The sequence below is a fragment of the Pelecanus crispus genome, chromosome 2 (assembly GCF_030463565.1).
Source record: "Pelecanus crispus isolate bPelCri1 chromosome 2, bPelCri1.pri, whole genome shotgun sequence".
Taxonomy (NCBI): domain Eukaryota; kingdom Metazoa; phylum Chordata; class Aves; order Pelecaniformes; family Pelecanidae; genus Pelecanus; species Pelecanus crispus.
This window is the reverse complement of record NC_134644.1, coordinates 82,304,829-82,318,333: the sequence shown is the minus strand read 5'-3', so window position 1 is coordinate 82,318,333 and position 13,505 is coordinate 82,304,829. Positions and strand designations below refer to the sequence as shown.

The 13,505-nt window shown below is 39.4% G+C and overlaps 1 protein-coding gene across 1 annotated transcript in view; it reads left to right on the top strand.

Moving 5' to 3' along the window:
• PHLPP1 (PH domain and leucine rich repeat protein phosphatase 1) overlaps positions 1–13,505 on the top strand; it is a 141,258-nt gene that overhangs the window by 89,389 nt on the left and 38,364 nt on the right. Inside the window, exon 4 of the mRNA XM_075704617.1 lies at positions 3,960–4,126. Within this exon, the coding sequence (XP_075560732.1) occupies positions 3,960–4,126 (167 nt within the window). The remainder of the gene's footprint in view (positions 1–3,959; positions 4,127–13,505) is intronic.

Below are 13,505 nucleotides of genomic sequence, written 5' to 3'. Positions count from 1 at the left end.
ACGTGCAGGTCTTAGGTGGGGAGTAGCAGAAGGTGTACTGCCTGAGGAAGGGAGAGCACTCTCCGGCAGCATTATTTGTGGTGGTATTCATGGAATAAATCTGCATTTTATTGCTGCCAGGGGAAAATTAAAAGCATGATGACAGCCGTTTGGTGTTTGCAGTGGGTAGATCCAGGACTCTTAGTAGTACATGTGCTATAGTTGTATACCACTTCTTCAAAACTGCACTTCAGTATGCCATACTCACATAGAGACCAGAAAAAAAAAAAAAACCAAACAAACCACTGAACTTAAAACACTGTAGGCCAGGGCTGCATAACTGAGGTTGCAACAGGAACTGGAGAAAAAAAGGCTTCCATTGGATGTTGTGGTTTGATGTACAAGATTGCGCTTGGCCTTACCCTGTTACTACTCCTCTAGTATTACAATGGGAGACATTGCAATACAATGATTGGCCATGAAGTGTTTAAAAATCATATTGAGGGGATGGAGAAAGCCACATGTTCATCTTGTTTCTCTGTATTTGTGATGATTAAAAATCCCAACTGAAAAGTACTTCAAAGAGTACAAGATCTTGCTCAGTGTTTGAGCTACACCACTGTAAGTGTTGCGTGTCTTCTCTGGCAAAGACAGGCGTTGACTCTACAGCTTATGTTGTAGCTGCTGTAACTGAGAGGGTGTCACACACCATCTTCCAAGAAGGTCATTACCCCCAGTTTTTTGCCCCACGTTATTAGTACTGGAAATGCAACAGGGGTTTCATGTGAAAACAAGCATTAAGGATGCATGCAGTTCAGGACATGAGAAGACATTCTAGAGGGGTTGCTCTGGGCAATGGCAGCTTCTGTCTGGGGAATCATGAACTGTGCTGCTTGTGTGTTTTGTTTTTAGATGTGTACATAAAGCATATAACACAGTGATACTTTTGAGTTTTCCAAAAGAAAACACCAAATAAGCCACAATGAACTCTTGATGTAGGTTCTACATATATCTAGAAAGCCTTTCTGTCTAGCATTGCTATCACACTGGCTCTTCCGTGTTTTTATTGGAGCACAGGTCTGTTGAACCCAGTCCAGATAACTTGTTGGGGTATTTATTTACAGTGGAATGTCTTGGGTTGTTGGGTTGGGGGGTTTTTTCATTCTAGTGGAAACTCTACTTTCTGCAGATAATGTCCCTTCTTTTAGATGCTTTTTATTCGTTGACTCTAAGGGATATTCTAGTCAGCGTTTTCTTACCCTTTATCAGCATATCTCTGCAGTGATTCCCCAGTGAGTCAGGGAAACCCAATGCTTTATTAAAACCTGTATCATCTTTTAGAAGAATGTGTTGCCTTAATAAACAATGGCAAACACACACATTCATAGTCTTACTGCATTTAAGTCAATTGAAGGTGATTGCAAGATTGAAGTATCCCTTTATTGTTCGATTTGGGAACAATATCACTTCAGAATTTCAATACTCAACTTCAAAACAACTGATGAAAGTTCCTGGTGAACCAAAGAAAGTATTGTTAAGATGTTGTTCTCCTTTGTCACTCTTTGTTTTTCGTCTTGTTCCTCTATTCTCTAGGAATTTGTTACATAACAGTACTGAGCAATGAAAAGAGAAAGGTCTTTATCCCTGCCTGTGAGAGTAACTGTGTTTATGAGTATTCCTTGTAATGATTCAGGAGTTAATTCTTAGACTACTGTCTTCCTAACAACAACAACAAAATCGATAAAACTATAGTTGATTCCAGAACTTGCACCTTTTAAAATGTGGTTTTAACTTTTACAGTTATCGCTGTGGTAGAGGCATCATTGAATATATGTCAACTGCATGAAATTCTTTGTGTAACGAAGTGATTCCTTTAAAAAAACCAAGCAAACAAAAAATAACAAGAACATACAACTTTTAAAAACAAAATTACTTTTAACTAGGGGTTTTTTTTTTATGGGGCTTGATGATTTTAAGAAAGGATTTGCATCCTTTTTTGAGATGAGAGTAGAATTTTGATTTGTTTGGTTACGTTATCACAGTTCACGCTCAGAGTTACCAGTTCTGGTACTTTAGATATTTTTAGTGTGACATGCCTTGCTAAGCACTGCTGGGTTGCTTATTACTGTTCATATCACGTTCCAAACAAGTAGTTGAAGGAACAGTGTATGTAAGCGTTACACCTGAAATTACACATTCTCCTTTTTAATTTAACAGATGTCAGCGCTTTTTCATCTCTTGTGTTTTCAGTGTGATGAGAACTGTACCGTACCAGGCAGGTTTTGGCACCATAAATAGACTGAATACCTGGCTTTCAGAAACGACTGCTTAGAATAGCCTATGAATAATTTTTTGTCTAATACTACAAGGGGAAGAAAAATAGTAGCTGCAGTAACAAAAGGACTGAACTAATTGAGTAACAAAAATTTGAACGTTTTAATGGATGTGGGAGGACTGGATTATTAATGGTTGCATTAGAGAAAAACACTGCACCGTCTGTTCCACTCAAAGCTTATGGCTGTGTGTTTGTAATAGAGATCACTTATCCTGAGGCCTGTGTAGCTTGCACTGGAGAGGAAAGGAAGAAAAAACTCCTTGGCCTTCCTTTCAGTGGCAAGCTTATGCCAGCAAAACATGATGTCGCTAGGTTCAGGGTGCTTTATGGCAAGGGCTGTATCTCTGCCCAGAAGGTTGGGTGGTGTCTCCTTCATCAGAGTTCAGAAGCTCTTACAGAGTCACTGCGCATGGATTATGAATTGTTGGGTTTTTTCTCTTTTTGTCCCTTAGACGTAGTGTTTGTACTTCCAGAATCCTAGCGTGAGGCCAGTATGATAGCTTGTCTTGCAGTGAGTAGCCGACAGAACATGTAACTGAGCGCTGTTTGTACAGTCCCAGAAGTCTAAAATGGTGAAGTTCTTTGCTCCTCCTCCTCTGATCTAAGCCATGCCCGCTACACCACCACCTCTCATCCCTCTAGCATTTGTCCCCTCCTCCTTGCCCACCGTCCTCGCTGCCTTGTACTACTATGTGGTGGTGCTTTGTTGTGTAGCTAGCTCCATGACTTCACTTTAGGAAAGGATATCTTTAGTAGTATTGGACAGAAAACAGAAGAATTCTGCGTTGCAATGTGGTTTGGGTTTTTCTTTTTTAAATAAAGACTAGTAAATAAGCAGGATGTAGTTCACCCAGCTGTATCCTAGAGATTTGGTAAGGAGCAGAGTTGCTGTTACTTTAATTGGTTGCCTGTAGGTATCTGTGGAATGATGCTAGCTATATGTAGTGCTAGGTGGTATAATTTCTTTAGCCTCCATAGACTGTGTGTGTTTTACCTTCCCCTTTCTAGAAAACAGTGTTAAACCCCCAAATATCCATTTTGGTTTTGTCACATTTTTATCACCCTTAGACAGTTTTCTAATTCATTGAGAAAGAGATGAGTGCTCGGTGTTTTGCTGCTGTTGCTGTGATGTTTTTTTTTTCCTCCAGTGAGATATAAAAGGGATAACTCTTTCTTCTGCCTTTTAATACATGCTTTTGACCCTTAAAACTGAGATAGGATGATGACTGTTATCCCCTTGCCCCCATTCACTTGGGTATAGGAGGCTTCTGCACTGGTTTTGCTGCTGTTACTTGCTAACTAAAGGACTAAACTAATGTTTATATCAAGTCTCTTACCTTTTTTTCTGGTTGTAGACTATCGCTTAACTTCATTGATGAAAATTAATCCATTTCACTTACTAGTCTGACAAACCTTTGCACTTTTCCCCCTGCTAGCCATCTGTGGACCTGGTTTTAGTGCTGAGGCAAAGCAAGAGGTCATGGCATAACGTGCAGCCATGATGTAAACCATGTTAGATCAGCTATATGTGCTGTCACTGACTTCTGCTGTGCTTAAAAACAGTTTATCTTGTGCTAGTAGGGATGAAGGAAATGTTCTTGTTTTATTACAGTATTAACATATTGGTGTACCTCTTGACTTCCAGGTTGCATCACAACGCATAAGCTCAGTGGATCTTTCATGCTGCAGCCTGGAGCACCTGCCTGCCAACCTGTTTTATAGCCAAGACCTCACTCATCTCAATTTAAAGCAGAACTTCCTGAGGCTAAATCCTAGCCCATCCACAAATAGAGCGCTTAGTGAATTACAAAGGTAAAGTGATATGGTTCTACTGGTCTTCCTCTGCCCTTGGAGCCAAGTGACCTTGTCACTTGTCTGCAGGAACTTCCCTAAAAAATTACTACCTCCTTTTGTGGAGGATTGGCGTGGCTGTAACGCTTCAGAAATCGGTTAACTGTGTGTTAGAAACAGACTAGCTTTCATAAGAAACGTAAAGTTTTTCTTTTACATAGAAGGCTATTTTCAATCCAAAATGCAGTTTTTAGAATGCGTTGTTTTTATCTACCTGATGAGGCCAGACTGTACTTCTTCAATCTTTGACTCAATGTGAGTGAATATGAGTTGGTGAGCTGCCCATCATGGGATGCATTCTGGGTAGGAACAGTACTGCATGTACTGGTTTTTGTTACCCCCCAAGCAAAGAAAGCCCTGATTTAATAAATTCAGCCTGATTCCTGTCGTCTTTCTATTCTGCTCAGCCCTAATTCTTCTTTCCTAGTAACTGTGACCTTCCAGTTGTTCTTTCCACTGCAGCTCGTCTGAGAATGTAACAAATGGGTAGACAGCGGCACAATCGGTGATCTGAATGATTTAATATATGTGTCCCAGAACTGTGGAATCAGCAGGCTTTCTGTATTCAGAAAGATGAATGTTTCCATACTGAATATAAAACTGTGATTTTTAATTTCAGTGGTAACCGTATTGCAGAGTACCTCGGGATTATATTTGTGGATGGTCCTGTTCAAACAAAATGTTTTAAACCACATTTCTAAATCCCTTCCTCTTTGAAAAACAACTGAAAAATACAAGATGGATTCTGCGGGCTGTTGTATTTTTATGTAAATCCAATTTTATTCTGGAAAAACAAAAAATTTGGCATAATAGAAGATGAATGAACCCAGCAGGTCTGCTTCACAAACAAAGCAGACAGTGATTCCAAGAGCTCAGGAACACAGTCTGGAGAGAAATACTGGATTAAATTTTCTGTGAATGACAGTATAGGTCTCCAGATAGCAAGTGGAATTTTAGCATAAGTTAGGCGATGAACATGGGCAGATAATGAATGTCTTTATTTTAATGAATTTTCACAATTTTTCCATTTTAAATATCAGAAAGTGTACAGGAGATACTTGACTATATTTTGTCCATCCACATATAGCTAATTGTCATGGATTATAAAGCATTTATAAGTAATGTGATGGGCAATGTTCATTGTCTGTTTCATGTTCTCTTGGTGCTGCAGTTGTAGGAGCACCTGAAGAGTCTGAAGGTTAGGAAGAGCAGTGCTCCATCGGTTATCTTTTGCCTCCCAAGAGCAGCAAAAGCATGAGCCTGGCCCTGGAGTGCTCTCCCAAGCCATGCTCCTTTCAGCCCTAAGAAACACAGTCCCAGCTTCTCCACTTTAGGGTGGGAAAACTTGAGTTTTACTTGTGCTGCCAAAAAGCTTTCAGCCAGCTTGACTACTACTGTAAGTCTGCTTTTCTGTAGTGAGTAAATACACAAACATCTAGCAAGAAGGGAACACTGTATCTTTTTGAAATTATTAGTGAATCCCAGTATGAAAGCATGCGCAAAGTAAGGGAAGCTCAGTTGGGAACACAAGTTGTTATTTGTCTGACTTTTTTTTTTTTTAATCCAATTTCATAAAACCATTTTCAGATCTTTTTGGGGGTCACACAAGGTAAAACTTGACTGGATAAACCAAAAGTCTTTTTTTGTTCGCACATGTTCTTTCAAACCACTGCAAAGCAAGTACAAAATCTCTGCTGTTCTGATTTGCTACTGTTGGCTTTTATACCAAATTCTCAATTGCTAAATTGCAGCCACACACAGGGCACAACATCAGTGAATCAAGCCTAGAAGTATTTAAGGCTCCAAAATAACCATGCGCTCGGATGTTGTGAACAAAATGCATTGGCATGTGTATACCTACCCTTCCTGGTACAATTTTCGATTGAATCTGGTTATCAAGGCAGTCTAGGAAAATTTGTCTTGCTATAAGCTCTTGGTGATAGCTGTTCCTCCTAAGGAATCACTTTAGGTGGTAATGTAACAAATGTTCATGAATGCTGTCTTTCAAAACGAGAGGAAGACAGAAGAAAATACTAATTTTTCAGCTACCCACTGAGCAGACTCACAAGCAGCTGGGTCATAGTAATGAGATGCTGACATACCCACTGACTTGGTAGGTACAGCCAGGAATGGATTGGGGAAAAAAACAAGAATTCCTACTTTTGCTTATACAGTTATTCTTTCAGTTGTTAAAATAATGTAATTGATTTCATTTCTGAATAAAATATTTAGTCCTGCTCAGTATGTGGCATAAGTGAAAAGTCTCCATCTCGGGAACGAAACTGCTGGTAGCATGTAAAGGTTTACAGAGGTGTAGATGCACTTTTTTTTTGGTAGCTATGCTTTCACTTGCTTTACTGTCCACTCAGACTTTAAGTTCTGTTGCTGTAGATACCCTGAAACTGTGAACTTCTGTAACTGAACTCTCTGAATGTTGAAAGGTATATACAGCTACCTGTGGGTTTTTTTCCTACTTAGCAGGGAATACACATTTCATGCTACATATAAAAGTAGGCAGTCCGAAAATTCATCTGTGTTGAAAAAACCACAGCAAATGTTGGTACTTGTTCTCCCTCACAGTAGCTTTTTTAAAATGATAGGAAAGGGTGTTTTTCTTTTGGAGGAGAGGGGAGATTCCTCAGTTGAAAGGTTGCCCAGCTGTTGCAGTATTAGAAGCGGCTGATGTCTTGTGATAATATCCCTATTGAGTCAGAATTTGCCTTTAAAGCCCCTTGGTGTTTTAGCTCCTGTATACTGCAAACGGAGTGATTGAAGACATTCGGTTGTCTTAAGTTGTCACAAATTTTATTGCTTACACTGTTTTAATGCTGGTTGGTGGATTTTTTTTTTTAACCATAAACTTGAGATTTATACGTACGCTGTGTTCCCAAACCTCACTTTCCCCTTATCTACAATGCAACTTCACAGCTCTTGCTCTGAAATGCAAACAAGGGTTCAGGCTTACTAGTTTTGCAGAGGACTATTGCTCTAGGTTTGAAGCAAAGGAATAAACCATAGTCTTTATTCACTGTTGCTCTGCTTCACTGGGCTAAGCACATTTTATATTTTTATGTAATTGTTTCGGTCAGCGCTGTTGGAAAAACTTTTGGCATCAAGAATACTGTTTGCTTGTTAATATTGAAAAGTAAGTTGTCAGTATGTGGATTTTTAATATAAGCCTGTTGCAGATGTAAACAAAAAAAGAAGGAAGGAGAAAGGAAGGGGGGATGTAATAAGCCACAAAGTTTGTTTTAACGATAAACAAAATGATGCATGCCAATTTTTATCTGAAGAACAAGTTGTTATTCTGATTGTGGTTGTTAATTATTAACAGTGATTATATGGATTTTTATCTTAAGATCTGTTGGTATCTTTTCTCTCCCAGCGCCTCTTTAGAAATCAACTGTCTTCTCAGGCATCTCAGCCGAAACTCTTCTGGACTAGTGGCAGTAACTTGAAGTAGCATCTATAGGGTATGAGAAGGCTAGAGGACTCTCAGATATTGATGCAAGTGTTTCTGAAATCCCTTGCTACTTCCCAACTGTAGGATAGCTGTTTTTATCTGAAAATGAGAATTCGGGGGGGTCCTCAAGCTAAACCCTCCTTACCAACCCGTCATGCAGTAAGTAGGTAATTGGAAGTGCAGTCGTTGCTCAGAGAACACTTCGGTTCTCAGACAGCGAGAGAGGGAGCAGTATTAGTGACCCAACTGGTGTGACCCAGCAGAAGAGCTTGCTAGAAGTCGGGGTGAGATGTAGTTCGATCCTAGCTTGTCCCTAGAGACTGAGGAGCAGGGAAGAAAGTCTCCAGCCTGCCACTTGGTTGGTCTCAAAGTGCATTTAAGTGGCTCCTTGTGGTTATTGCTTTTATGGTGTGAAACTGAGGTTAGCAAAGAAAATTGGATGGATTAATGACATGGCAAATAGGCGTCTTCCCCCTTGCCCCACAGGGCACTGCTGGTAGATGCACTGAAAGAGATTTGAGCTTTGTCCTTTTTTTGGTGGGGTGTTTATTTGTTTTGTTTAGGGTTTTTGTTTTGTTGTGTTTTTAAGGATGCTCTTCTGGAAAAGAATTTGCTTTTAAATGCACACATTTACTGAAGTTATTTAAATGAATCCAGCTAACATGGGGAGTGTACTACCGCAAGGAATGGAGTGCCATTGCATGTTCCACAGTGTGGGAAGATGCTGGGAGCTTTCTCTCACACTCTAATCGTCTCGGAGCCAGGGAACCTTACTTTTATACTCATTTCTTCTCTTTCACTTGAAGCCAAAGACTGAAGCATAGCCATCTAAAGCAGTAGGGCAAGAAGGAGAAGTTGGCATGATACTGACAACCAGAGGTCTACTAGTAACAACCTCCATCCAGTGTTAGCTATATTCTGGTGCTACATTTATTTTCTCAGCTCTGTAGCCTTGGAATATTTTTTTGCTATTTGTAATACTAAAGAAAACACTTGGAATATGTTGTTTATGTAACTTGACTGCTTTTGTTTTATTCCGCTTATAAATACATTGAAGGAAGAGTTTGGTTTTGTTAGTGCATCTTTCCAAATCTTCATGACTGGTTGTGTTCTGCGTAGCTCCTGTGTACCTTTCTGAACTCAAGAAAGTACCCCTTGTGTGAATACTTGGCAAAAGTCAGTGACATTTGATTAAAGAAAAATAAATTGCAAAATCAAGTTGCTGCAAGTGACTAAGTGGGGAAGATTGCAAAATTGGTTTAATGCCTGAAACATATTGGATTTTTTGGATTGTTTAAATTGGAACAGTGAACTCCTTAATAGTGGTAGGAGAAAAATAGATCGCACTAGAAATATGCTATAAAATAGCATTTTTAAAAATAATGTAGTCTAAAAGTAGAAATTGCAGTTGTTAATTGGATTCAGTTTAGTGGAACTATTGGGCTAAGTACAGCAGTATCTCTTCCAAATAATGCTTCAAAAAGTAGTGAACATATTTATGGAATCCGGTTATTGTCTATCAGCCTACTCCAATTTACTTGTCTGTTGCTTTCTGATATGGCTTCCAAAGTAAGGGTTTTCTTTTCACATATTTAAACATGTTTCAGTTTGGAAGCCCACCCCTAGCTAATGCTTTTGTATTTCAAATACAAACTTCCAATATAGAGAAGGAGAATGTATTTTCACTTTTTTTCTAGGAATTTTGTTCTTCCTCTGAGGATAATCATTCCCCCCTAACAAAGCAGTGTGTGCTAGGTATGTGCACAAATTGAGAACAGTGAAGTACATTAATGTAGGTTCAGATTATTTCCACTAACACCACATACATTTTGTTTTTCTTGTCTTTATGGTCTTCTTACCAACTCTGTAATAAAATAAAAGCTTTATTGTTGTCTTAAGTTTGGAGGTAGTCTGAATTGAGCTTAACATCTGTGATTATTTGTATATTTTGAAAAATAACTGCCTAGATTTAAGGTTATTCTTTTTTGTGCAGTGCAGTCTGTTTTCTTCATTTTTTTAAATACATTCTACCAATTAATTTTGGCATATAGACTCAAGTCTGTATGCCAGAATTGTTGTGCCTTTTATAGTTTTAAATGCGAGTAGAGGGGAGAAATATCAGGATGACTGTTCCTGGTGTGTTGGCATAAAGGGTAGTGAAGATACCAAAATTGCAGCTGTCGGTCTGCTTCTTTCTTTCTTTCTTTTTCTTTTTCCCTTATAGGGTTTAAGAAAGGAGGAAGGAAATAAAAATTAAGATAAAACCATGTTTTCATTTATTCATTCAGCTAATGGAGAAATCAATAATTAATGGATGAATTTGTTCAAGTTTCTTCTGACTTGACCAGAATCGGTCTTTGCCCTCAAACTAAGTGACCCTCTTTCCTGAGATGACTTCTCTCCATCTGTTTCTCTGTGGTGTGACGTGAGCTACTTGGTTTCTGGATGAACAGGAGTCTTGTCCAGAGAAATGGAGTGGAAAACACCAGCAGAGCTCCTCCTTTCTCCTCTCTATATTATCTATTGAAAACTCTCCTGTGGCCAAGCTGGGGAGGGCTGCTCTTGGCCTCAGTTAGGCAAAGCCTTCACCTGCAGCATCCAAGTGAACCTCCCTAGCTGTTGCAGAAACAGTCTGCCTCTATTCAGCTGTCTTGACAAATTTAGCAGGGCAAGAGGGCTGGAATAGTTCATTTTAATTGTCTAACTAACTTAAGGCTTTTACAACGGCATCTTTCTGGGAAGGGAAATGCTACGACAGTATTTCTGGTGCTAGGCTAGCTGCTCCCTTAGGCAATATGGCTATGGATGGGCGAATCTGATGCAACTGCAAAAAGGCAGTAAATCAGACTATTTATTTCCAAGGAAGAAATTGGTGTGTCAGGTTTATATGGAAATTCTCTTCATGATTAAGTTAGTGGCCAAAGTAGCAGGCGTTCATGAAGGTGGCAAGTTGTAGTTCAGTTCCAGCACTTGCCATAATGCATCAGTCTGCTCAGAAATGGTGCTGGAGCTGAGGGACAGTTGTGTTGCTGCTTAAAATGATGATGTTCAACTGCAACTACAGCATAGTCATGAGACAGCCCAAATACTGGAGACAGTATTGGGAACGTGATTGTTTTCCTTAAGCCGAGTCCCTTATGAAGCCACATCTTCTGTTTTGTGTGTAGTAAAACACTGCTTTTAATTAAAAAGCTAGCCTGCTTTTGGTAAGAGTAGGGCAAGATGGGTTTTGTCAGACAAGTCTGTTATGGCTGCATTTCAGTGGCAGTGTATGGCCAATCTGAATATACTATTCTACACCCCCCGCCCCACCCCCCCAAACATAGTGGGACACAAATGCTGTACTGTGTAATGGAAATTCCTCTGCTGTGCACATCAGGTAGATCTGATTTTGAAATTAGCGTGTCAGTTCATTGCTTTGCCGTGATAAAAAAATTCTCTTGTTAGTCCCTCTCCTCATTTTGTGTATGTCAAACTAAAACCACTCCTGAAGTGGCAGCTTCAGGATTAAGTAAGTGGGCATTTTTTGGCTCAATTATGGCAATTAGTGTTCAGTCATATTGCATGTTTAAACTCAAGGGTTGACATGTCAACATTTTGCTCTAGCTTAAAGTAGGACTACTTTTGGTCAGAGAAGTGAGTGTTTATATACTGGTCATTACAATAGAAAGCTTAGTAAGCTAACTGAACATAACGTGTTGAGAGATGCTGTTCTTCAGGTTGACTTTAACAAAGTCTAGAACCAGAGAAGGAAAGCATATATATGGACTTCGTATGAGGTTATTACACTGTCATGCCTCAAACGAGCGATGTTGTGCCTTTTCTTCTTTCCAGCAATGCCATGGGGACAGCATCAATGTGTGCCCCTACTTCTGGTAGGAGTAAAGATTTGCGTGTGAGAAAACAGCAAAGGTGTTGCTCTGTAAAATCTATTTAAAGCCCAACCCAGTGCAAGCTCAGCGGCAACAGGAAACTTGAGTCTGTACAATACTTCTCTCCTACCATATTTGTATTGATGCTACAAGTACTACTGGTGCTACTGACTGTAAATCTATGTAGATATAAGAAGCACTGTAAACAATTCAGCGTTTTAAATGTGCAGCATGGCAGTGCTCCATAATGGAAGTGCACCAGCCCATTTGCAATGTGGATAGTGGGAAGTGAGTGGCCAAAAAATGAGAGGCAGGCTTAGATCTTAACTTTGAGCAAATGCCTGCTAGTTTGGCTTAATGTTCTATACTTGACAGTGCTCCATGAGGAGAAATGTGAGTTGAGCATTTTGTAAATGAACATGTTTACAAAGAAAGAAGAAAATATCTCTTTCCTGCCAGTTGTCTTAAATTAATCCCTTAACTTTAAGCTTATGGTGTCTGTCTTTCAGCTTTTCTTTAAATGTGATTTAACGATGAACTCTCCTTTGTGGATGATTTGACATACACTTATACGTGCATTTTCAGCTTCTGTATGAGTATATCCAGTACTGGATGTACTACTCATCCTCCCTTACCATACTATATAGACCTGTTAACCAGTTCAGTTCATGTCCTTAGTAATTAGATTACTCACAGAAGACCCTTAATAAACACACATTAAAGCATACATTAGGGTAGTAGAGATGTAATCCAGATACATTTGCGGGGGGGTGATTCCCCCCCTGCCCTCCTTTGAGCTAGGACAATTATACACAAGAATGTGTGTGGAAAACCTTGAAGCTGAACACTGCATTGGAGTTAGTTAATGTATTTCTTAGCTTCCTTCACCACCACCCCCCCACACCCCGGTTCTCTTTCCTCTGTGTATTAGCTTGATCTTCTGTAATTTTATCTCAAGATTGTATTTGAGGTCTTCTAGTAGATTGTAGTTTTCACTCATTTAGTGGGCAAAAGCCTTGAGACTGTTCTTCTGAGACTCCCGAGTGGCACAGGTAAAGGCTTTAGCCTCGGTGTTGATTATTAAATGAGTTAATTCTTTTTTCATGGTTGACTTGAAAATTGGAATGGTTGCATTTTGATGTTTCTCCAGCAGCTTAGTTATTTTGACTTAATCTTCCTGTCTTCACTACTATTTTTGCACTTACCTAAAAACTGGGAAAAAAATGTAATTTCTAAAGGCCCTGGAGTCTGCTACTTAGAGCACTCTTGCTTGCATTTGCAGTTAACTTTGAGGAAGATGTGGGACAGCTGTTCCACCACAGAATCACCCCAAATTTCAAGGCAGTATATCTGTGGCCTAAATCTACAGTTATCTTCAAGATAAATGCAGGATTGTGGGTTTCAGTTCTAGGTTCAAGGTTTTTAAGCCTTTTTGTCAAAATAGAGGAATTGGGAAGGTATAGTGTTGAAAATGTGCATTTTTTTTTTTCTGTCTAGCAGCCCTCATTAACATCAGCTAGCTTACCCTAGACTCCTCTTTATTTTACAGTTCTCCCTCTAGAGATACATTAGTCATTGTTTCTGCACAGGAGCATTTTTTTCCCTGCAGCAATAATTTGATTGCAAGATTTCATTTAGTCTCCATCTAACTCTGTTCCAAACTTCTTCTGCCTCCAGCATGGCACAGGGTGTTCAAAATCTGTGATAACTCTGGCCATGATTTCTCCATTCTTTTTTTCCCTGCCATCTTTGCACCAAAATACCAACAGAGAGCACAGCATTCCCTTGCTTGCTGCAAGCCTTTGTAAATGTTAAGTGTATTTGTAAACTTTAAAGGTATTTATAGCCCATCTTTTGGGGTAAAATCCACACTTTGCTTACAGCCCCCATTGAAATATGATACAAAGGTACTACTTTTTCATGTTGAGTTTTAGTCAGTGGCATTAGTTTGATTTAGGCAATACTAAAGGTGCATGCCACCATCCTCAGCTGGTGAGGATTTATA